This window comes from Oncorhynchus kisutch, linkage group LG8, assembly GCF_002021735.2.
Source record: "Oncorhynchus kisutch isolate 150728-3 linkage group LG8, Okis_V2, whole genome shotgun sequence".
NCBI lineage: Eukaryota > Metazoa > Chordata > Actinopteri > Salmoniformes > Salmonidae > Oncorhynchus > Oncorhynchus kisutch.
Window position 1 is genome coordinate 41028640 of NC_034181.2, and position 25295 is coordinate 41053934.

General features: G+C 45.2%; 1 protein-coding gene across 9 annotated transcripts in view; it reads right to left on the reverse strand.

Moving 5' to 3' along the window:
• The window catches only part of LOC109895658 (acetyl-CoA carboxylase 2), a 45667-nt gene that overhangs the window by 6383 nt on the left and 13989 nt on the right, over positions 1-25295 (reverse strand). For 5 of the 9 annotated variants that reach the window (XM_020489537.2, XM_020489535.2, XM_020489541.2 and 2 more), the window contains 43 exons: positions 21551-21660; positions 21132-21242; positions 20707-20916; positions 20210-20380; positions 19814-19975; positions 19543-19706; positions 19067-19217; positions 18844-18947; positions 15864-15945; positions 15525-15670; positions 15241-15391; positions 14989-15123; positions 14524-14670; positions 14035-14223; positions 13045-13145; positions 12854-12942; positions 12606-12730; positions 12124-12237; positions 11811-11924; positions 11624-11713; positions 11409-11527; positions 10496-10519; positions 9756-9896; positions 9229-9328; positions 8926-9033; positions 8637-8693; positions 8105-8146; positions 7765-7980; positions 7396-7551; positions 6883-7086; positions 6458-6613; positions 6226-6348; positions 5798-6067; positions 5071-5168; positions 4644-4764; positions 4413-4523; positions 3011-3154; positions 2604-2724; positions 2297-2393; positions 1810-1906; positions 1437-1572; positions 946-1123; positions 663-787 (listed from right to left, as the gene is read on the reverse strand). In XM_020489537.2, coding sequence (XP_020345126.1) covers positions 663-787; positions 946-1123; positions 1437-1572; positions 1810-1906; positions 2297-2393; positions 2604-2724; positions 3011-3154; positions 4413-4523; positions 4644-4764; positions 5071-5168; positions 5798-6067; positions 6226-6348; positions 6458-6613; positions 6883-7086; positions 7396-7551; positions 7765-7980; positions 8105-8146; positions 8637-8693; positions 8926-9033; positions 9229-9328; positions 9756-9896; positions 10496-10519; positions 11409-11527; positions 11624-11713; positions 11811-11924; positions 12124-12237; positions 12606-12730; positions 12854-12942; positions 13045-13145; positions 14035-14223; positions 14524-14670; positions 14989-15123; positions 15241-15391; positions 15525-15670; positions 15864-15945; positions 18844-18947; positions 19067-19217; positions 19543-19706; positions 19814-19975; positions 20210-20380; positions 20707-20916; positions 21132-21242; positions 21551-21660 — 5610 coding nt within the window. The remainder of the gene's footprint in view (positions 1-662; positions 788-945; positions 1124-1436; positions 1573-1809; positions 1907-2296; positions 2394-2603; positions 2725-3010; positions 3155-4412; positions 4524-4643; positions 4765-5070; positions 5169-5797; positions 6068-6225; positions 6349-6457; positions 6614-6882; positions 7087-7395; positions 7552-7764; positions 7981-8104; positions 8147-8636; positions 8694-8925; positions 9034-9228; positions 9329-9755; positions 9897-10495; positions 10520-11408; positions 11528-11623; positions 11714-11810; positions 11925-12123; positions 12238-12605; positions 12731-12853; positions 12943-13044; positions 13146-14034; positions 14224-14523; positions 14671-14988; positions 15124-15240; positions 15392-15524; positions 15671-15863; positions 15946-18843; positions 18948-19066; positions 19218-19542; positions 19707-19813; positions 19976-20209; positions 20381-20706; positions 20917-21131; positions 21243-21550; positions 21661-25295) is intronic. The other 4 variants (XM_031830385.1, XM_020489538.2, XM_020489539.2 and 1 more) reach the window with 4 other exon arrangements.

Sequence of the window (25295 nt, forward strand, 5' to 3'; positions counted from 1 at the left end):
TGTACGGAGTAAAAAGTATATTATTTTCTAAAGGATTGTAGTGGATTAGAAGTCAAAAATATGAATAGTAAAGTACAGATACCTAAAAGAAAATACGTAAAAACTTAAAAGTACTTTTACACCACTGGACTCTAGACATGGCAAAACCGAACAGTCATTCTGAAAAGTACTTTCTCTCATGGCTAACTACCAGGACATTTGAAAAAAAGTATACATCTCCCGTTTAGCATGTCTCTTGTGATGCATCACAGACAGATGTGCTGACTTTACAACTGCGTCAGAGTTTTGAACGACCCCCCCCTCCGATTTTGGTTACAAGGTGGCACTTATTTAAATAAGGCAAGAGAATATCATGTTATCATCGGTGTATTAAGAGTTAATGTCACCCTATCCCTTTTAATAATCCCACCTCCTGAATCCAAGTGTTGGACATGGGGGAAGGGACCAGTAACTTTATGATCACACTTTATCAATGTAGAAGCAACAGACACTTTTCATATTTTGATCTGGTTTCCTTCAAATATCATAACTTCACAAACACGATTGACTGTTCATGACCTTTAGATTTTTTTAATATATTTTTTTACGATGCTAACTAAAAAGAAAACACAATGCCTATCGTACATATGGGTGGAACGACAGGTACTGTTGTAAGAGTTTACCAGGCTGTTTACCAAGCTGTTCAGCCAGACCGGCGTAGACCGAGTCGATCCGGCGCATGGTTTTCAACAGGTCCTTCCTGCGATACTTGATCTCCACAGTGCCCTCTGCCTCTAGCACACCACCCCTTGACAGGGAGAAGGGAGGGGGAGAGTGGTGGAGATGAGACAACAGGGAAAGGGGGATGAGAGAGAGTAGAAGAGGGAAAGGAGTAAGAGAGCAGCTCATTCACATTGACTCTGGAGAGAAGCTGCCCTGCCATGTTAAAAAAAATAAAAGGCCCACCTGCTCTCTCTGTCTGCGTAGAGCTCCATGCACAGAAGGTTAATGGTGGGATCGATCACCACCCAGGATCCCCCCCTCAGCTCAGCGTGCGGCGGGATGTAGATCAACACAGGCTGGCGGAACTCACGCAGGCCGTCCACGATATAGGCCCCATACTTCAGCACCTGGTCGTACATGTCTGAGAGAAATAAAAATTGACTTGTAGTTGTGGTAACACCAATATTTACAATATTGTTTAGAGATTTAGAAGAAAAACGAGAACCCCCCCCCCCCGCTGTGTTGTAGTGGTACCAGACTAGGGTTCAAATACTATTTGAAATCTTTCAAATGCGTTGAGCGTTTGCTTTGGTCTGGCTGGATTGCCAGGTGAGCGTGAATTGCACTTGAGATGTCCTAGTAGTCCCATTGCAACAGGCAAGCTCAATCCAGCACAGATACAATATTTGAAATGATTTTGAATAGTATTTGATCCCAGGTTGGCCAGTCAGTACCCTTCATTCCCCCGGAGAAGCCTCTCCAGTTGGCGAACACCATCAGAGGCAGCCGCTCACGGTTGAAGTCACGGATGGCCTGGGCCGTCTTGAAGGCAGAGTCCGGGAACCACACCTGGCCGGCCTGCTGCACCAGCTGAGTGAGTGAGTGTGAGTGAAAGTGAGAGAGACACACACAGAGGGATGTTAAACTCTGTTGCAGGTGTCGAATGAGTCTGCATTACCTTGTCAGATCATGTGTCCCCTTTTCGAAAATGAGCAAAGGCATCAAAATGTAATTCATGATGGTTGACTAACATTTCGCCTTGGCATACGGCCCAAGCAGGTCCAATACATAATCACAACATATAATGGAGGACACAAAGCCACTCACTCTGGCCTCAGAATCCAAGTTTGCTGGATCGGCAGGGATAGCCACCTCAACGGTGCGTGTTTCCACAGCGATGACGCCAAGGGGAATCCCTCCTAACCTGTGGTGTTGCGTTACAAATTAGTTGGCAGTCTGCCTTCGGAACTGCTACATCTCAGTGATTCCATATCCTGTAGGTATAACGCTGAACAAGCTGTTCTAATCATCTATGAGCCTTCATAATTGTATGTAATCATTAAAATGCTATGTCTCTCTCTCCATGTATCAACTGACTCGAAATGATTGATATTTAGTAAGGGTCATTATGAGATGAGTATAAGACGTAACGGGGATCAAACATGCTCATGAATAGTCTTAAAATGCATGAATGTATTAAAACTGCATTGTACCTGCAGCTTTTAAGAAATTGTTACCCATATGTCTTCTGTAATCATTTATATTGCGCACATGTATGCATGTGTGTGTGTGTGTGTCTATACAGTACACTCACCTGGCTCTGCCCACCACTACTGTCTGGGCCCAAGACCCCATCACTTCCATGAACGAGCCATGGTCACAAAATCCACTCTGCCAGGCTCCTTTTACAGCTAAACACAACACACAAAAATAGTCTATGACAGCAATAATGTAGTGTATTGCAAACTTTTTTTATGTACTTTAAAAAGTTGGATTTGATATAATTTAATATTCAGTACACTGCACTGGGTGACATAGCCATGTCTGTCAACTCAGGCGCTGGGAGAAATAGAATCTGGGCAGAGTTAAGAGGGTTATGTATGCTGCAGCGTGTGTCTCACTGGGGTGGGGCCTCCCGGCCAGTAGCCAGCGGGGGTCATAGGGAGCCTTGGTGGGGGTGAACTCGATCTCCCTCTCCACTGGGTCCTTGGGTGGGATCACCGGCACCGGAGAGTGCTTGGTCTGAAATAAGAGTAGAACAACGTGCTGACAACTCCTATCTGGGGGTTGGTCGGCTGAGTTTGACCTCTTATGGGACATCTTCAGCCTGGTCTGAGATCTGCTTGGGCTGTCTTGCCAAATTGGCGTCTAGGATTAAAAGTGCTGATCGAGGATCCATTTTGTCCATCAGATCATAATGAATATGATTACATGGACAGAGGGGATGTGATCCTAGATCAGCGCTCCTTCTCTGAGAATCTTTATGAATATGGAGTCCGACCTGGTCTTCCTCTTTTTCATAATGTACCTTCGGCATATAGGAGAGCCAGCGCAGGATAGTGAAAACGCCCTCAAAGTCATCGGGCACCGTAGTGTGCGTCACTCCGTTGTTGTGCATGATCTGGACGCCTCCCAGCTGGTTGTTGGAGGTGTACACTTCTCGACCCAGAACCTGTAACGGCAACAGCTTCACTGTCAAGGGCAGTGGAAACGGGTCACATATCCAGAGGATTATAGGACATTGCAGTTCTAACGATTTAAAATAGGTTTCACTACTTATGAAATATGAGACTCCTTAACCGTCATACAACTGAGTGGGGTCATTTTGACACAAGAGTCATATTTTTGATCATAGCCCAAAAGGTGATTTATTCAATTCTTCATGACTTTTGTCAATCAACCAATCTAAATAATTGTTTAGTGTTTCTGTACCAATTTGGGCTTATTTTTAAATTTTTTAGAAGACCTTTGGGGTAATTTTAAACCCCGGCCAAAAACACCTAATCCGCCTGTAGTCATTTGATAAATAGGATTTTTATTTGAATCTAGCTTTCTCTGGAGACATAATTACAAGGTATCCATAGTTATTCTACGGGAAATATTTTATAAATACCAGAATTCCTATAATATCCTCCAATATTCTATACGTGCAACTTTTTATGGTGTTTGTTGCTATAACGTTTGGTTTGAAGTGACTGAGGATTTGGCCATTCTTTTAGAAGCTTCCTGCCATAGGCCCTACCACTCCCATTGTTTCACTAGAAGCGATGCTAATGGCTTTGGAGTAAGTAAATACATAAAATAAAGCCATATTTATGGTAATCGTCTCATGATCAATGGATTAAACACTGTAAATACAATTATGTATATTTACAATTTTGGTGTACTGTCCCTTTAAAATGCAGTCGTTTTAAAAAATGTTTTTAACTCATGTCAAAATGAATATTTAGTTCAAAAATCATGAAAACCTAAATACTACAATCAAATTATGGTAAATCAGCTTTTTAGTACTAATGTGGTTTGTACTTTGGGAAAAAAGATGCACATTAATGAAGGTTAACAATATATATATATATATTTTTAATAGAATATTCTAATTAACACATTTGCTAAAATAAGTCAGTTTGGTATAAAAAAAAAACTGATTACATTATTTATATGTCTAATGAGGTCTTGATAATAATTAAGTTAATATTTTGCTATGATTGTTGCTTGTCAAAATGACCCCAGTTGGTAATCCATCTATATAAAATATGTTGGTAGTATGAGGGTTAGAGGGGTATTTTAGTTGAAAAACATATTTTCATATATTATTTTGAACATACGAGCTCCTATAGTTATCCTAACAGTGGGCCTGTGTATACTTCTTATGTAAGTCTCACGAGTTCTAATACGCATGAAGAATCCAAGCAGACGGGACAGAGACGTACCTTGTTGAGGGCTCCAGCCCCGGTCAGGATGATGTGGGAGTTCTCCACCTGGATGACCCTCTGCCCCAGACGCACTAGATAAGCCCCGATCCCAATGGCACGGCACGTCACCTGCAGTACCCAGGACATACAGTACAATAGCTTCAACATAACCCAGGTCGTTAAGCATAGCATGCCTCGTGGCTTATCTAACACCAGACAAAGAGATGTGTGTGTGTGTGTCCTCCTGACCATGCTGATGGTGATGATCTCGTCGTAGGCCTGGGAAGACTCCCCGGCGATGGTGCCTGATCCTCTCAGGTTCTCCACCCCAAGACCATCTTCGGTCCCTATGATGTCAGTGATGATGTACCTGGAGTCCAGTCGACGGGATGGGGAGAGAGTGAGTCAGCGAACCTCTGGGATACCAGACTGTGTGTGTTAGCTGTGCTAGTTGATAAGGGTGACGAGCACCAGAGGGGTTTACTACAAAGCAGGTTCAGGGAGTTAGCCGGCTGACCTGCCATAACATTGTGATATTTGAAGATAAGCTTGAAAATGGGTATAGATATGTCTTTTGAGCATAAAAAAAAAAAAGTAATGTCCCAACAAATCAATAGTTAACTAATTGATCCTGCTTTGTAGTACACCCCTCAGGTGACGGGCGTGCGTGTGCCACCTGGACTCTCCGCCCTCCTCCACGTGGTGGCAGTGGACAGCGTTGGTGGAGCTGATGCGGGTGTAGTCCTGGGGCGTCAGGTACAGGTACTTGAAACCCTACAGGTGGAGACAAACAAACAGTCATCAGTTCCAAGAAAGTGGGCAGACACAGAAACAGTGTAGACTCTGATAAGAGGTCATCAGGATTACACCTTGCCATTATGCCCCACAGAGAAAATCAATCACACCCACTCTTCTGATCACCAGTCAGTTTGCCCGACACATTTGACCATGCCGCCAGCACATGGTAACAAATCAGCTTTGCCAGTGTCACACAGACAGAATAACATTAAGTCAGAAAAATAAAAATCTTAAGAAACGTCATTTAATTTGCATTGCCGTGACCTCTGCTGCTGCAAATCTATTAACATTTCCAGAGTGCGTTTTTTCCACCTTTCAAATCAAACTTTATTTGTCACATGTGCCGAATACAACAAGTGTAGACTTTAACCTGAAATGCATACTTACAAGCCCTTAACCGACAGTGCAGTTGAAGAAGAGTTAAGAAAATATTTACCAAATAAAGTACATTGTTGCATGGTATGCCCTTACAAGTCAAAACCCTTTTTACAAGGCCACTGAAGACAACTCAGTAGCAGGCGAGCTCAACTGAACAGTCCTTGTAAAGAAAAGGTCTTATGTACACTGTAGAATCTACTGTTATGTAGTGACTGGTGAGAAGTCACCTTGTAAGGGTCCTGGGGGTCGGTCCAGGCAACCTGGAACATGTGTCGTATCTCCTCGGCCAGGCCGATGCGCGCCCCGCTGTTGGCTGAGATGTAGATGCGTGGAATGCCCTCGGCCCGGGCCATCTCCGACGCCCGCAGGAACAGCTGGTCCTCCTGGGGCCCGAACGAGCCAATCATGTAGGTGATGTCGTTGCAGATGACGATGATGTCGCGGCCCTCGGGATACTCTGGAGTCTTCATCCGCATCCGGAAGGCTACCATTCCCACCTGGGAGAGAGGGATAAAGAGCCAAGTAGAGTATTCCGGATTGCCAGGAGGGTTTCGGGACAACATAAGGGGCTTTAAAAGAAAGATGGCCTCGCTCGTCTCCGTAACACTAGAATATGTTGTAGTTCCAATCCACGTCAGCACGCTATGTGCTCTACCTTGTTGTCTCCAGGCAGGCGGTTCATCTGCACCAGTCGGTCATGCGGGTCCAGCACCAGCTCGGTGCACATCAGCACGTCTTTAGGGTAGCTGTCCCCCGGACCCCAAAGCTTAAAGAGGGCCTATGAGACACAAAAGGTTAAAAAAACAGATTCATTTAAAAAAAAAATTCGGTGCAGTTAAAAAGGGTCAAGTGTCAAAAAGGAGAGAGAATGAGAGAAGAATCCCCACCTGTCGGAACATCTCTGGGAAGTCGTAGACGTAGGTGGTGCCCAAAGTCTGGGCCTGGAAGCGTTTGGACTGCAGCAGGTCCTTCGTGACATAGGGATGGTTGATGAGCATGCCGTGCAGAGGGCCTTGCTTGTCCCCGTACGACTGGAACATGATCTAGAGGTCAGAGGGGAGACGGAGGTCAGTTGTCAGCTGCAGATCATTGCATCGAACGGATAGAGAAACTGAAATAGAAGTGTTTATAACTGATTTGTTAAGCCTACATATGGTCTTCAGGAATACCCTGTGAAGCGTTTAGCAAATTGTAGACCCTGCTGCACTGCGAATTCAACACTTTCTCTGGCTGTGCATCGTGCACCAATCTGTACCAGTGAGCTGATCCCAGCCAGCGTGCCGGTTTATAGTGCTCTTCCTGATCGGCCTACCTGTCCCGTTGAGGGGTCTGTGACCTCCTTATACAAGCTGATGTCCAAGTAGTAGCCGGACTCGTTGGTGAGGAACAGACGGATGGGGATGGCGGTCCCAGTGGGCGTCAGCCGGATGTTGATCTTGAGCTCGGCCTGGAGCACCCTGAGCTTCCACAGCCTACTGCCGTAACGCATCACCATGGAGCGCACAGACTCCTCAATCTACAGGACACAAGAGTGGCAACACATACTGTAGTTCATATACACATCATGATATAACACGGATCACTTTAACTAGCTCATGAAACCCCACAATCCTTTGTGTTAGGCAAACATGCTTTTCCTCATGTGTATGGGCAGTTGTGCCCCTTCTGTCCAATAAGCTCATTTCTGGACAATATTTCTGTCCATTTAAGGAACCCTTTTTGTATCAGGAGCCACATAAGCCCCCTTTAAGACGGACTATTACTAAAATGGGATTATCGTCAAAATCCCTTGTCTCGGAGGAGCCAACAGCACAGGCACACGGACCTTGGAGGGGTCCATGATGACGGTCGGGACAAAGTTGAGGAAGATGTGGTTGCAGTCGGTGCGCCATTTGGTGTTGCTGAAGGCCACCTCCAGCTCATCCATGGCCTCTAGGAGAAGACGCTCGCCCTCGTTCTGTAGGTACTCAAATGACGCTTCCTGGACAGAGAGAAAGGGGTGCCAGCGTTTTGAGAGAAAAGTCATGTTCCAAGCAAGACACAAATGATTTATTGTCAATGTAAGGGAGCAAAATCAATACATGTATTTTTAACTCCTGTTTAGAAGAGAGTTTTTGCAAAGGGGCCTCCTTCCACCCCTGCACGCTTGCGCTCGTGTGGCGTTTATTTCCCCCCCCCCCCCCCCCCCCCGTACCTTTGTGATGAGGTCAGAGTGGCGCATGATGGCTCGGATGAAGTAGCGGTAGTCTGTGACCTCAGCGCCATCCTGCACGCGAGCGGCACCCAGGTACTGGTGCATCTTGCTGTTGGCACAGGGCACGGCCGTCAGGTCAAAGTTACGCATGCGGTTCAGCTCCAGCTGGAAGGCCAGAGCAGGCTCCAGGTTCCTGTAGATACGGTCCTCCTGAAACTGGGAGAGAGACACACACAGGTGGAGAGAGAGTGGGTGGTGTTTTAAAGCTGTTCATGTATAAAAAAATGTCTAGTTATTGTTAAAAATAAATAAGAAAATTGTAAAGAAGTTGTTTTTTTACCCCGTCTCTGGCCCTGAAAGTGAAGAACTTGGGAAATTCCCTCTGGTAAAAATCAAAGAGGAAAATTAGATTCATCTTGGTCGTATTCATTAGGCACCAAAAGGAAAAAAATTGACGGAAACAGGGAGAGACTACCTGAAGTTGTCCAATAAGAAATGCTCGTTTTCATTTTCTGTTGCAAAACGCTTTGCTGCGGTGTGCACTAATGGAAACGACCCTGCTTTTATTAGCCATAGTTTAATAGTAAGTTAATATTAAGTTAATAGTATATTAATAGTAAATCCAAAGTAGATTAAAATTAAGTTAATAGTAAGTAAAATCAGATTAATAAGAAGAGATGACGGAGCACTATCAACAGTCGTATTCAACAGCAGCAAAGGGATATTTCAAAATGTAGCCTCGTACGACCATCTCGATCTCGCGAGCTTACAATCCGTTTTGCTACGCGGATTCCGTGCAACAGAATGGAAGCTTGCGAGATCAGGGTGGCCGTACGAGGCCATTTCAAAATGGTCTCGTAGAAACATCTTACCCTCTGTGCGACTAAAAACGTGATCCTTCGGATGCCGTGCTCAAAGAGTAAAACCTTCTGTAATAAGAAATCATCATATCAAGTATAATCATAGGAGACACTCGGGATAACAATGAAGAAGGATCCTAACTTCCACTTCAGTCAAATATTCACTTAATCCTGTGTTGAGGTCAATGGGAGACTAAGTTGAAATTCAACGTGAGCAGAATCTAGGATTCACCCCTATGAGGAAAAAAGCCCCAACATAATTATACTGTGAGAGTTTGGTGGGATGAACCGTGCTGCTGACCTTAGACTGGGCGAAGGCAGCGAAGGCTGTGACCAAGGTATCGTCATCCTCTGTGTCCGCCGACTTGATGGACACATTGATGATGTGGATGGGGTTCTCCTTCATGTTCTGCTGGAGCGCACGGGGAAATAATCACAGCTTAGTGAGAAATGTCAACCTTCACCTATATTTTTGTTGTTGTTCTAATGAGGTATTTTCCTCGCCAATATTTCTGTCCATTTAGTAGACCCCTTGTGGCTTGAGAGCAACCCCCAGAAGCAACAATTCCATAAAGCCTCTAACACGATCCCATCACACGGTCACCTTGCAGTTATCCTCCTCGTAGAGGCTGGGGCAGGCCTCTGGGAAAAGCGGGCTCTCCAGGAGCGGGTCAGCAAAACTGGAGATAACCTCGTCAAAGTTCCTGCACACAAACCCAGCAGACGGACACACACCCAATATTCCATTTGTTTTGTGTTAACCGCGACTGTTCGCTAAAGTTAGCTAGCAGTCTGAGAAGATTGTGTGCCGCGAACGTAAATGTCTTGTTTTTGGGTCTAAACTTCCACTAAAAATAATCAAGTGGCCATGTGGACTTTCTACTATATTTAGTAGGAATAGTTCAGTTGTTTACAGTTTGAATATTGTCGCTAGAAAGCCACAGTAATCCCAAAAAAAGTAGCCGTTTGATGTTTCACTGTAACATTTCGGATTGTTCATTCAAATCGTTCAACTGAAATTGTGGCAACATGTTCGCTGCAAACAGAAGCTGAACTCGCCTCAGGTCAGGACAAGGCTTATATTACCAGAAATCCAGACATCCAAGAGTTGTTCTCTGTGGGGTTTTTTACCTTTTGAAGTCTTCGAAACACTGGAAGGCCACCATGGCTCCCATGCGCTGACATGGGGGAGAGAACGCCCCATCTAGGAAGAGTTCGCTACCCTGCCGCCTCATCTCAAACTGTCCCACACTGTTCACCGGCATCGTCAACCTGAGGTAAGGGACGACACACTGGTGACACCTGGGTAGGGTTGGGGTGGGCACTGGGAGCAATGGTATAGCATACTGTACCTGTTCTCTTTCCACAAAGCATAACAGACAGCAACATCTATGTTTACTAGACATGTTTTGTTTGATAATACGTTCGAAATTAACTGACTGATTGTGTATAACTGACTATGGTTGATTGAAAGAGGCAGGGCAGATTACTATAGTGGCCTAAGAGGGTCAAATCTGCAACTGGAGAATACAGAATGCGCTTTTTGTCACAAAAAAAAGGTTTTAAAACACACATTGCAAACAGTAGGTCAGACAAAGTACATATGCTTCTCAAAAGGTACTTATCTCTATGAAAGTTGAGAAAGGCAATTTTTTTTTTTAAAGGGTACAAATTAGGAAGGAGGTGGTGGAGGAGTCCTTCGGCAGTGGTTTATGTTTTTTTTTATTTTTTTATAAAGATGGGGAAGAGCAAAACAGCGCATTCAGCCATGCATTGCTAGGAGACATACACAGACGCATTGCTAGGAGACATACACAGACGGAGCTAGACACAGTGTGGCAGGCTGCCTGGAAGGAGGAGCTGTACTCTACCTGTTCAGAGTAGGGCTGCTCCCTCTGAAATCAGATCATTGACAGGTGAATGTAAGCAGTGGATGATCAACCTTGACCACAATGCATTCTTATTAGTTTCACTTTACGGCATACTCTAGCTTTGCACATTAATAATGACCATGAAAAACCATTCCAAAGTTAAAATGTTAAAAGTAGCAAATGGGTAATTTTATTTTAACTACTGGGTGTGATTGAGATCCATTGTGATTTATCAAGTTGCAATTACAAAACCTGACATTAACAAAACAGGATAGAGTAGAGGGGAAAGCCGAAAGTCAATCATTTGCAATTGGGCCTGACTGTCAGCAAATTGAATTTGTGACATTTTTTTTAAAACAAAAAAGGAAGTCAGTTTCCTGGTTTGTGGAATTAGAGCTTTGGCATCTTGAGAGTCCATCCCAATAGTTTACTTCATGCCTGGCGGTTTGCCCCAAAATGGCAGTGGAGAAACAATTACATTGAAGGGCTTGTCCCAAAGTGGAGATGGTTATGGGGGTGTCAGGGAGGACAAAGATGATCTACTGCTCTACACAAAAGGAAACAGCACACAGACTGTACCATGACCAGGGTTTACAGGCCCTATTTGTGCTCTCAGTATAGGGACTGAACCACACGTTCTCAGAGATGCTGAGCATGTAGAGTTGAGTGGACTACGTGTTGGCGCGCGCCGAGTGAATCACTCGGGTGAATCTTTTGCGTGTTGATGGGGAGAAATGGGAAACAGGAGCAAATCAATGAGAACCAGAGGAATACTGGACTTTTTTTATTATTTTTTACCGGGGATAGTTGGCAGCCGTGTATTGAAAGTGTCAAATCCAGAGTTGGGACATTGTAGGTTACGTTTGTTGTAGAGCTGCTTTGTGATGAGGGTAGAGAACTGCTGGCTGGGTACCTGTTGGGGTGGGACGACGGCAACATGAACTGGAAGTCTACGGCACACGTCCCATCCTGCAACTGGTGATGCTGGAGGCTGTTCAGCTCGTAAGCAATGTAGCCCCTTCGCACGTACACCTACAGGTTGGGGGCCACGGTAGGAAAACCTTTTTGAGCTCAAATCTACATCAGGATGAAGCCATGTCAGGTTTATATGCTGTTCACTATGCTCACCTCCAAGGCAGCCATGCACACCACCCGGTTAGAGTGGTAGAAGAAATTGGGCAAGACGTCAAAGATGGAGGTCTCAGACAGGATGAGTTTCTGCCCGAGGAGTAAAGAAATATTATCCTTCGGATCTTACGGAAGTACAAAAAAACAAAACAAAAAAAAGCTGTTTTGGAGAAATCGTGACGCTCACCTTCAGGTTCTCTGGGCAGAACTGGTGTCCATACATGTCGATGGCAGACAGAAAGATGGACTCCACCTGGTTGTGCCTCAGTTCATAAGAGGGCAAATGGGAAGCGATCAAAACCTGAAAAATACACACGTGTCCATCAATATTCAGAATGTTGTTTTGAAGCTACAATATGTAGTGCCCATCTAAGTGAATAACATCTACCATCTTACCATACTGACGGGGACGGGGACGGGGGGGGGGGGGGGACGGGGGGTCGAGCGGTACACTCCGCTGTGCGAAAACATCATTCAGTACAAACGGTTGCGAAACGTACCTGTCTAGCACGCAGTGCCACCTTTGAGTTCTCCATCTTGTTGAGCTGTGTGAGCTCGTTCAGGATGACCATCAGCTCGTCTGCTAGGGTGGGGTCCCGCCCACACAGCTGATCCTAAACGTCACCAGGGACACACAGCACACTCCCTATTAGCATTGGTGAGTCTTGAAACATGTCCCCGTCACCATCAATTGCCGATGAAGGAAAACTGCAGTGTTTACACTGAAGAAAATTACACTATTTTAAAAAGAGTGTGGTTTCATTATCCAGTGAAAGTCAATGAGAAAAACAGTTCGCAGGTTGCGTTGGTTGACCCCTCCAAAACAGCAAAAACATTAGCGCAATGCAGTTTCCTTTATACTGAATTTATGTTTAAGCTTCATTTCATTGTTCTTCATCAAGTGGATGCGAAGTGGTGGGTGTGAGTGAGAGAGTGAGAGAGAAGAGGAGAGGAGAGAAGAGGAGAGAGAGAGAAGCCTTACGATGAGTATGGTGACCAGGACATTCTTCTTGGAGACCTGAGCGTGAGAGAAGATGCTCTCCAGCACAGGGGTCATGTCAGGCTTGTACTGCTCCCTCAGGTTGATCACACACTTGTCGTAGTGAGCTGTTCACAAAAAGGGAGAAAAATAAATAAATGTGGCCATACAATGCATCACCGCGTCATGAAACAAGTCATAAACAGCAGGATATCGTCTCGATTAGATCCACAGTGAAACACCAAAATCACCTTGCTGGAACTGCATCTCCACCTGAAGGTAACACTTGAGCAGATCCAGCACCACAGACTTCATGTATCCTCGGATTCCACTGCGGTACCTGCGGCAAATTCATCCACCCACTATTACAATCCAACATCCTATCTGAAGTCGTACATGTCATGGAGTGATGATTCAGGTAATGAAATAAGAGAAGTGCGACCTCTGCACCAGCTGGACGATACTCTGAGTGTTCATGAAGAACACTTCCCGGTCGGCCTTCTTCTGAAGGGTGGCTGCGTGGCTGTCCAAGATACAGGCAATCTGAAATGGATGGGAAACCAATTCACCAAGTGTACTGTAGAGCAGACCTGGGTTCAAATCAGGGGTTGGAACCAAACTTATTTTCCAATCGTTTGGTTCCACTGTTCTGACCAGCATAATAAAGTTCTGAACCGGTTTGAACCAGAATAAAAAGCGTATCCATTTATATTGTTCCTTTAACTACAAAAAGCAACACAGTTTTGACATTTAGCACATTAAAATTACTCCACCAATCAGTGGGGATAGAAAACTGCTCTATAGACCAGGAAAGCTAGTTGTTTACAAGCTTGACTCATTCAGACAAGTGCTGGGCGTGAGATGCGACTGAAATTCTGCAGGGTGGGGAGAGAGCGAAAGAGACAGACGGGCATGGAGGAGGCTTGGCATCACGATATTTTTTAATTTTTAATTTTACCTTTATTTAACTAGGCAAGTCAGTTAAGAACAAATTCTTATTTTCAATAACGGCATAGGAACAGTGGGTTAACTGCCTGTTCAGGGGCAGAACGACAGATTTGTACCTTGTCAGCTCGGGGATTTGAACTTGCAACCTTCCGGTTACTAGTCCAACGCTCTAACCACTAGGCTACCCTGCCGCCCCAAGATATGACTTGCATTATAATGCGTTTAGGATATTAGCAGTAGGCCTAACATTACTTCGCTGAATTCCGTAATTATTTATATTACTACTAGATTCCTATATACTAGCGGCTAATACGGAGGAACCTTGTTCCCGGTTCTGTTTCCGTTCTTCAAAAAAATATATTGTTATTTTCCAGTTTCAGGTTCTGTTCCCTGAACCGGTTCAAACCCCTGATTCAAATACACACATGTAGAAAAGTTTCAGATACTTTGAGCGTTGGCTATAGCTTAAGGCTAAGTCACCCACCCTCTGGCTGGGGAACTGGCAGAGCACCGAGGTGATGTTGCTGGCGTACTGAGCCATGACCTTGCGGATGGCCTTCTCGACGCTGGGCGGGATGCGGCTGGCCACGCTGGTCATTAACTCCTGGAGCTCCAGCAGGGGCAGCGAGGGGTCCCGCAGGGTCTTCATCAGGGTGTCCACCCACTGCTTTACCTGCAGGCAGGAGGAGGGGGGGGGCATGCTGCCATCACACACCGCAATATCACACCCCTGTCCCACAGCTTGACCGACATCCCTATTCTACAGTGTGCACAAGGCATGCCATTCTATTGCCTGCGTTCCAGACACGTCTTTATAGAAATCATCCAAGAAGGACGTGGTTCCGGAGAACTTAAAGCACTTCTTTGGGATGTTGTGAGATCTGATCGTCTGCTAATAACGACGAACTGGAATAAAGCAGTAAGCCACTGTACTGGTACGCGCTGCACAGCTGCAGTGGGTGGAGGCCCTCACCTTGTTGCTGAAGTAGGGCTCGGTGAGGCAGTAGCCGGCCATGACCTTGACCAGGTTCTCCAGGACCATGTGGAAGACCTGGTGGAGCTTCTCCCCCACGATAGGCAGCGGCTGCTGGGCCGGGAAGGAGGCTGTGTTCAGCTCCACCTAGGAGACCCACAGGAAGATAGGGTTCAGATAAAAACAGCCTTCAAATGTTGTCCTGACCACCAAGCCACCCTGCGATTGACTGACTGAAAGTGTGTGATTTACATGACCTGTTTTAGATGTATAGCATCATTTTGTGATTTGGATCGTATTACATGATATTTCTTAAAAAAGGCTGCCTTCTATAATAGCTGTTTTAAAGGCTGCGCCCAAAACGCCACCCTGTTCCCGATATAGGCCAAGTGCAGTATATAGGGGATAGGTTGCCATTTCAGACGCAGCCAGAGTTGTATAGAAGTTGGTGAATGGGTGACTTGCTGGTTGGATGTTGCTGGGATCATCCAGGTCCAATCTAGCCACCACACAGCCAGGCTCCAGCACCGCCCCGTGCCTCTTCACATAGTGGACACAGCCCGACTCCACCACCGTCAGCGTCATCACCATCTTCATCACCTGCAACCGTAATGCAGACGTCAGTCCGTGTGTACACACACACACAACCAATCTTATGAGGATCTAATTGTTATACCCAAACTGGTACAGTATGTTCTCATGGAACCCTCTGCTCACCTCGATCTCCGCATACGAGTTCCCGGCGCAGATATGGCCTCCATCCTCCACCAGGTACTGCAGGAGTTTACCAGCAGAGGACGACCTCAGCACCGTGGGGTCCCTCTCCTTCTCAAACACACACGTCTTGTTGCCAACAGTGATGCGGTAGCTAGAGGGTTACAAACGCACACGTTCACGATGGTGCATCAACTCCCAAGTGAGACAAATGACAATTTTGAAAGTATCGACTTCATGGCCAGTCCATCCATCCATTCAGATTTGAGATGGACAGGAAGTCTCACCTGTCCACTTCCTCCTTCATGTAGGTGGTGTAGCTGCTGCCGTTGTAGGAGAGCAGGAGCCCGCCGTCGCTCAAACGGTGGACGTCGATCTCGATGTCCGAGCCGTTCATGATGATGACGTACGTAGTGGGGGACTGGCGAGCTACCTGTCAGTCATAAAACACAGTTGGGGGTTGAATTGGTTGATAACTTCCTCTTTAGACACATTTTCACTTAGTCATGCACTGACGTCAATGGGCGACTAAGTGAAACCTTGACTGGTTAGGATTTGTCCCCGAGAGAATGAGGAAGTTCAGTCATGACAGAGAATGAGAGAGGTGTAACATCAGGTCCGCCTACCTTGAGGCAGTATTTGACCCCCTCGTAGATCAGTTCCACATCAACAGTATTCAGCAGACTGGCTGCGGGCAACACCTGGCCTCTACAAGAAGACATTTCACATACTGGATTTAGAAAAGTACATAGCACAAGCTTAGGGTAATAAGACGGGCTAGGGAGGCATTGAGATCCTCTTGCTGCTTACAGAGGTGTTCGCTCCCCCCCCCCCCAAAGATTTAAAAGCATAGGATTGGTGTAAGAAATATGGTAGATAAACACTCGATCTAACTAGCTGAAGGCCTAAAAACAAAAAAGATAACCGTTTTAAAAAAACAGCGTGTGTGTGTAAAATACGTACAGTTGAAGTCAGAAGTTTACATGTGCAATTGCAAACCGTATGGCCGTTTTGGAGCAGTGGCTTCCTCCTTGCTGAGCGGCCTTTCAGGTTGTGTCGATATAGGTCGCGTTTTTACTGTGGATATAGATACTTTACCTGTTTCCTCCAGCATCTTTACAAGGTTGTTTGCTGTTGTTCTGGGATTGATTTGCACTCTTTGCACCAAAGTACATTCATCTCTAGGAGACAGAACGCGCCTCCTTCCTGAGCGGTATGACGGCTGCGTGGTCCCATGGTGTTAATACTTGCGTACTATTGTTTGTACAGATGAACGTGGTACCTTCACTAAATTTCTACCAAGGATGAACCAGACTTGTGGAGGTCTACAATTATTTTTCTGAGGTCTTGGCTGATTTATTTTTGATTTTCCCATGATGTCAAGCAAAGAGGCAGTGAGTTTGAACATAGGCCTTGAAATACATCCACAAGTACACCTCCAACTGACTCAAATGATGTCAATTAGCCCATCAGAAGCTTCTAAAGCCATGACATCATTTTCTGGAATTTCCCAAGCTGTTTAAAAGGCAGTCAACTTAGTGTATGTAAACTTCTGACCCACTGGAATTGCGATAGTAAAATAATCAGTTTGTAAACAATTGTTGGAAAAATAACTTGTGTCCTGCACAAAGTAGATGTCCTAACTGACTTGTCCTAGATGTCCTAACTGCCAAAACCATAGTTTTGAAAAACAAGAAATTTGTACAGTTGTTGAAAAACGAGTTAATGACTCCAACCTAAGTGTATGTAAACTTCCAACTTCAACTGTACATATTTTACAGACACAGTATATTTTAAAATTGGTTATCATTTGTTTTTAGTCCTTCAGCTAGTTAGATCAGCCCAGCAGAGGAGTTGATGATGCCATTCTTACACTCCTCAACATGGCCTATAGATATCTAGAGGGTGCCAAATCCCATGTCAGAGTTCCGTTTGTTGACTTTTCTTCTGTCTGGTTTTATGGCTGTTGGACTTCCTGAGCCAGAGGTCACAGCGGGTCAAAGTAGGTCCCCACGTGTCGGACATACGCACCACCATCACAGGTTCTCCTCAAGGATGTGTTTCGTCCCCACTCCTGTACATTAATAGCTGTACTAGTTACCATCCTGACAGACACCTCGTTAAGTTCATTGATGCATGACGACGGGAAACATCATGGCCCGGTCCTAAACGACTGTAGAGTGGCGTGACGAATCACACTTGGTCCTCAATACCAACAAGACCAAAGAGATGTGCATAGACTTCAGGAAGCGAGCAACACCTACCTCTGCAACATCTATCAGAGGTCAGAACATAGAGAATATAGAGGAATCGAAATATCTGGGTGTCCTCTTGGACAATAAGCTTCAGCGGAGTAAATGTACAGACCTGATATACAAAGAGAGTCAACAGAGACTGTACTTTCTCAAAAAGCTGGGATCTTTCAATGTAGACGACTATACAGACTCTGTTTTACAAATCTTTCAATGAGAGGGTTTTAACTTTTTGTTTATTGTTTGTTGGTTTGTTAATGCCACTGTCAGCCAGAGAAATATGCTGCCACAGTAAGCAAGGTATATGGAGTCAAACAGACAGGCCTGGAGGAGATCTTTCATGTCAGGGCCCTCCGCAAGGCTCACAAAATCGTTTTCGACCCAAACCACCCCCTGTACCTGGACTTTGAACTACTCCCCTCTGGGCGCAGGTATAGGGCACCCCTCGGCAAGAAAAACAGAATTAGACCATTGGTGCCAGGTGTGATATCCCTCCTAAATAGCTGGGGCTAATGTTCATATCCACTCAGTAAGGCCAGCAGGCTAATGTTCCTATTGACCCAGTAAGGCCAGCAGGCTAATGTTCCTATCCACTCAGTAAGGCCAGCAGGCTAATGTTCCTATCCACTCAGTAAGGCCAGCAGGCGAATGTTCCTATCCACTCAGTAAGGCCAGCAGGCGAATGTTCCTATCCACTCAGTAAGGCCAGCAGGCTAATGTTCCTATCCACTCAGTAAGGCCAGCAGGCTAATGTTCCTATCCACTCAGTAAGGCCAGCAGGCTAATGTTCCTATCCACTCAGTAAGGCCAGCAGGCTAATGTTCCTATCCACTCAGTAAGGCCAGCAGGCTAATGTTCCTATCCACTCAGTAAGGCCAGCAGGCTAATGTTCCTATCCACTCAGTAAGGCCAGCAGGCTAATGTTCCTATCCACTCAGTAAGGCCAGCAGGCTAATGTTCCTATCCACTCAGTAAGGCCAGCAGGCTAATGTTCCTATCCACTCAGTAAGGCCAGCAGGCTAATGTTCCTATCCACTCAGTAAGGCCAGCAGGCTAATGTTCCTATCCACTCAGTAAGGCCAGCAGGCTAATGTTCCTATCCACTCAGTAAGGCCAGCAGGCTAATGTTCCTATCCACTCAGTAAGGCCAGCAGGCTAATGTTCCTATCCACTCAGTAAGGCCAGCAGGCTAATGTTCCTATCCACTCAGTAAGGCCAGCAGGTTAGTCTCTTTTTATTGGTATGTAACTGTTATGAATGTTGTATAGTCAATTTGTTTTGTTATTTAAATACCACTTTAAACTGCAACAAAATGTCCACAAGGGGACAATAAAGTCAGTAAAGTAGTACTTACCTTTCCAGTGAGTGCAGGAAGTCAGACATGCTCTTCCTGAAGCTGGCGTCCGCCACGTGTAACGACCCACAGACAACGCCCAGCGTGGTGTCTGGCCTCTCTGCCTTCGGGGGAAAACACGCCACACACAAGCACGTTAGAAGATTTGTTTTTACCAACTGTTAGATTTACAGGATTGAAATGGTTCAGATTCACATTCATACTTCACAAGGGTGCTCTCTACCTGAACTTTATCAGCGATGAGATTATCCAGCCAGCCGGTGTCGATGTCGTTGTTCCTGAAGCTCTCAGTCTCCAGCAGCTTGATGAGGTACTCCACCGTGGTCCTGAAGTCCCCCCGGATACACAGCTCCTTCATGGCCACCACCATGTTCCTGCACCACCACACAGTAACCACCACCACTATCACCACCCAGGTACAGCAAGACACCAACACACACCGTTAACTCATGCTGCATTCCAAACGGAACCGGGCTTAACCCATACACCCTAGTCGCTCCTGTAGATCTGAGGATTGGAAAAGTCTTCCAATAATAGCTTCACCTTGCCTTCTGATTGGCCGGGTGGAATTGTTGCTTCCACCTATCCAATCTTCTCAGGTCTCCAGGAGTGGCTAGGAAGTAGGGGCTAGGGGTCGATAGAACCATCATCGGAAGGACTGATAGTCTAGTCTAGGGCAGAAGGTAAGGAAAAACTCACGAAATGGCCTCCTCTCGGTTCTCCCCCCAGGAGAAACAGTGGCCGAACTGGGAGTCAGCAAACTCATGCAGACCCCCAGCAGCCCCCACGCTGAAGTAGCCCCACACGTTTTTACTGCTGCGGAAATTGAGCTCCTGCACCGTGCCCGAGCTGGGCTTGAAGCCCTGCGAGTTACAAGGAGAGAGGACGGGCCAGTTGTGAGCCTACAGAACCCATGCCATAGCTTGTTTAGAATATGGCCGGCCAGCCCTGTAGAATTAAGAATGCACACCTCGTCTGGGTTCTCGCTGGTGATGCGGGCCGCGATGACGTGTCCCCGGGGACTGGGGACACAGTCGGGGGCCTCAAAGTTGATGGTGGTGTCCCCCCAAGGCGTCTCTCCATACAGCACGCGGATATCTTTAATCCTGTGGAGGGGGATCCCCATGGCTATCTACAACAAAGGAAATTGACCCAGTTAGACCATGTTGGGTCTATCTCCAATTGGTCCCTAGGGCTTCCAGAACATAACATCTCAACAACCACATTAATATGACATAGCAATTTTACTGAGACTGCGGAAAAATATAACCTGGAATGCGACCATTGACTAAGTCAAAGGACCAGAGATTAAACCACGAGGCTGTGATAGCTAGGGTGTGACCCCTGACCTCTGGCTGAAGCGTACCTGGAGCTGGGCGGCGGGCAGGTTGACGTCTCCGATCATCTCTGTGCATGGGTGTTCCACCTGCAGACGGGGGTTGAGCTCCAGGAAGTGGAAGCTCCCGTCCTCAGAGAAGAGGTACTCCACAGTGCCTGCACTCACGTAGCCCACCATCTTAGCCAGCCGCACTGCATACTGACATGGGTGGGAGAAAAGAGAGAGAGAGAGAAAGAAAGCGAGAGAGAGAAAGAAAGCGAGAGAGAGAAAGAAATAGAGAGAGAGAGAGAGAGAGAAAGAGAGAGAGAGGGAGAGAGAGAGAGAGAGAGAGCTCACGTTCATTAGGCACCAAACGAAAAACAGACTGAAACAGGGATGGGCATGCCATTGTGAAACATTTTCCATTGCATGCCCTATAACTTTTAGTGTTCAAATTGAATACTAAATTGGAAATGGCAGAGAGAAAAGTATCTAAATGTCAAAGTGGAGAATTTAAAGATGAGGAAAGCCCCTCTGTGTCTCACCTGCTCCATGTGCTCGAAGGTGGTGGCAGATGCTATGGTGGCCGGGGCCTCCTCAATGATCTTCTGATGTCTCCGCTGGATGGAGCAGTCTCTGCCAAACAGGGAGATGGCGTTGCCGTACTGGTCGGCGAGGATCTGGACCTCCAGGTGACGGGCATGCTGGGCCAGCTGCATGACGAAGATGGGCGAGCCGGGCACCTCCGCCTGCACCTGTGGATGGGGATCCGTCGCATGATTTTTGTTAGATAATTTACTAAAAACAAGTTCAAACACACACACAAGCAGATACGCTGCATTAAACATTGTCGACGACAACACCAAGTCGCACAATTCATTTCCTGATTGTGGTTCTCAGACACTACGTCCCCCAGCAGCAATGAGAATCAGCATACAGGTGTGTGGTGTAACAGTGTGACGACACAAACCTGTCTAAAGAAGCTGGCAAAGTCCTCAGCGTTGTCCACCTTCCGGATGCCCTTGCCCCCTCCTCCTTCTGACGCTTTTATCACCACCGGGTAGCCAATTCTGTCTGCTCCCTTTAAAGGAGAAAGCACATTGAAAATGAAAGGACATTCAGCAACCCTACCCATAAAATCTAATTTTACTCTATAAAACCAACGCATTTCTTCAGTTTGCTCCACTATTCATGAACCTTGGTTTGTAACCGAATAGCAGCCATATTTTATTTTCTCTGGGAAAAGTACATTGAAATATATTGTTTCAGACATCTTAAAAAAAAAAAAAAAAGGGCATTATTTCAAACAGAGGGATTGCCTAGAAAAGGTTGTCTCTGTGGTTTCAGCGTCAGCGTTAGTGAGGCGGGTGATGGCGTGGAGCTGCTTACCGCCAGTCCATCGTCAGCGTCGCGCACGCAGCCGTGCACGTAGACCTCCGGAGGCACGCTAATCACGTGGCCCAGCCTCTGGTCGTCCTCTGTCCAGTCTACTCTCAGACCTACAGCACAGGCAGGAGAAAAATACATTTTTTATTTTTATTTATTTAACCTTTATTTAAACTAGGCAAGTCAGTTAAGAACAAATTCTTATTTACAATGACGGTCTACCCCGGCCAAATCCGGATGACGCTGGGCCAATTGTCCGCCGCCCTATGGGACTCCCAATCACGGACGGATGTGATAGAGAGAGACCTCGCATTATACAAATACACTAATGACAGAGATAAACAATAGGCTGTGTAGGCACATTAGAATAATCGTCAAAACCATGTAAACACGCCGCAACACAAATTTCAAATGCAGTAGAGTTGGTCAACCATGGTTTGCCAGTGCTGTAATAAATTAATTATTTTACTATATCTTATGTGCTAGCCAGCCAGCCAATTTTAGAGACATTATTCCATAATTGTTTTAAATAACTGCCAATATACCAACATTCCATTCAAACAATGCAGTCAACCCACAGCCATACACTGGTTGAAAACAGCTGATGATAGGACTTAGACAAGTTGTAAATGCAACAAGTACTGACATTGTATCACATAATAGCGCACACAGCTTTCCATGAAACCAAAAATGTAGACATGCATGCATGGCTGTTTACATACAGTGCCTTCGGAAAGTATTCAGAGTAGAAGTTGACCGATTATGATTTTTCAACGCTGATACCGATTATTGGAGGACCAAAAAAGCCGTTACCGATTAAAATCGGTAGATTTTTTGTTTTATTTATTTGTAATAAGGACAATTACAACAATACTGAATGACCACTTATTTTAACTTAATATAATACATCAATAAAATCAATTTAGCCTCAAATAAATAATGAAATGTGTTCAATTTGGTTTAAATAAATAAGTGTTGGATAAGTAAGGCAAAATCGGTGTCCAAAAATACCGATTCCCGATTGTTATGAAAACTTGAAATCGGCCCTAATTAATCGGCAATTCCGATTAATCGGTCGACCTCTAATTCAGACCCCTTGACTTTCCACATTTTGTTGTTACTTTACAGCCTTATTCTAAAATGGATAAAATAAAAAGAAATATTCAGCATTCTACACACAATACCCCATAATGACAAAGCCAAAACAGGTTTAGAAATGTTTACAAATTCATAAAAAACAGAAATACCTCATTTACATAAGTATTTAGACCTTGCTATGAGACTCGAAATTGAGCTCAGGTGCATCCCGTTTCTACCACATGATTGGAGTTCACCTGTGATAAATTCTATTGATTGGACAGGATTTGGAAAGCTACACACCGGTCTATATAAGGTCCCACAGTTGACTGTGCATGTCAGAGCAAAAACCAAGCCATGAGGTCAAAGGAATTGTCCGTAGAGATCCGAGACAGGATTGTGTCGAGGCACAGATCTGGGGAAGGGTTCCAAAAAATGTCTGCAGCATTGAAGGTCCCCAAGAAATGTGGCATACATCATTCTTAATGGAAGAAGTTTGGAACCACCAAGACTCTTCCTAGAGCTGGCCACCCGGCCAAACTGAGCACAATCGGGGGAGAAGGGCCTTGGTCAGGGAGGTGACCAAGAATAAGATGATCACTCTGACAGAGCTCTAGAGTTCATCAGTAAAGATGGGAGAACCTTCAAGAAGGACAACCATCTCTACAGCACTCCACCAATCAGGCCTTTATGGTAGAGTGGCCAGACGGAAGCCACTCCTCAGTAAAAGACTCTCAGACCATGAGAAACAAGATTCTCTGGTCTGATGAAACCAAGATTGAACTCTTTAGCCTGAAACCTGGCACCATTACTACGGTGAAGCATGGTGGTGGCAGCATCATGCTGCAGGGATGTTTTTCAGTGGCAGGGACTGGAGACTAGACAGGATTGAGGCAAAGATGAACGGAGCAGAGAGGTCCTTGATGAAAACCGGCTCCAGAGCGCTCAGGACCTCAAACTGGGGCAAAGGTTCACCTTCCAACAGGACAACGACCCTAAGCACACAGCCAAGACAACACGGGAGTGGCTTCGCGACAAGCCTCCGAATGTCCTTGAGTGGCCCAGCCAGAGCTCGGATTTGAACCTGATCGAACATCTCTGAAGAGACCTGAAAATAGCAGTGCAGCAACGCTCTCCATCAAACATGACAGGGCTTGAGAGGATCTGCAGAGAAGAATGGGAGAAACTCCCCAAATACAGGTGTGCCAAGCTTGTAGCGTCATACCAAGAAGACTCAATGCTGTAATCGCTGCTGAAGGTGCTTCAACAAAGTACTGAGTAAAGTGTCTGAATAATAATGTAACTGATTTCAGTTTTTATTTCTACTAAATTAGCAAAAATGTCTAAACCTGTTATTGCTTTGTCATTATGGGGTATTGTGTGTAGATTTATGAGGGGGGGGAAACCATTTTTAGAATAAGGCTGTAAAGTAACAAAACGTGGAGAAAGTCAATGGGTCTGAATACTTTCCGAAGGCACTATCTTTCAGAGCCTATTTATACAGACTATTTGTATAAAACATGTATTCATTGAAATTATAATTATGACAATATTTTAGGTTGACAATAATTCTATTACACAATTTCTGATATATCATATGCCTTACTTTATTTTTCTGCGTTAAGTAAAATCAGGATTATGCCTCTTACTTCCAATCAGACAGGTTTATATTTCTCCCGGACCAATATGGCTGTATTTTCACCCCATTCTAGAACTTTTGAGGGTTGATGGCATAGCCACTAGTAATTGAATAGGACATCTATGGGAGATGTCTATTCTACTTCAATGGCTTCACCTCATCCCCCTCATTCAAATTGAGATTACACTGCTGCCACATCGGCCACAGTTGGATAACAAAGGCAGCGGGCAAAAAGGCCCTTCACGTTTTGCACAACAACGATGCGCAGAGTGTAGGCCTTGGAATTCAGCAAAGGACCAGGCTACAGTCGAAAGGCACTGAGGTTACCATGTACAGTCATGGACAAAAGTTGAGAATGACACAAATATTAATTTCCACAAAGTTTGCTGCTTCAGTGTCTTTAGATATTTGTCAGATGTTAGTATGGAATACTGAAGTATAATTACAATAATTTCACAAGTGTCAAAGGCTTTTATTGACAATTACATGAAGTTGATGCAAAGAGTCAATATTTTCAGTGTTGACCCTTCTTTTTCAAGACCTCTGCAATCTGCCCTGGCATGCTGTCAATTAACTTCTGGGCCACATCCTGACTGATGGCAGCCCATTCCAGTATTTTACTTGCTATATTGTATTTACTTTGCCATCATGGCCTTTTTTTGCCTTTACCTCCCTTCTCACCTCATTTGCTCACATTGTATATAGACTTGTTTATACTGCATTATTGACTGTATGTTTGTTTTTACTCCATGTGTAACTCTGTGTCGTTTTATCTGTCGAACTGCTTTGCTTTATCTTGGCCAGGTCGCAATTGTAAATGAGAACTTGTTCTCAACTTGCCTACCTGGTTAAATAAAGGTAAAATAAAATAAAAATAAATAAATAAATTCTTGCATAATCAATGCTTGGAGGTTGTGGGTTTTTGTTTGTCCACCCGCCTCTTGAGGATTGACCACAGGTTCTCAATGGGATTAAGGTCTGGAGAATTTCCTGGCCATAGACCCAAATTATCAATGTTTTGTTCCCAGAGCC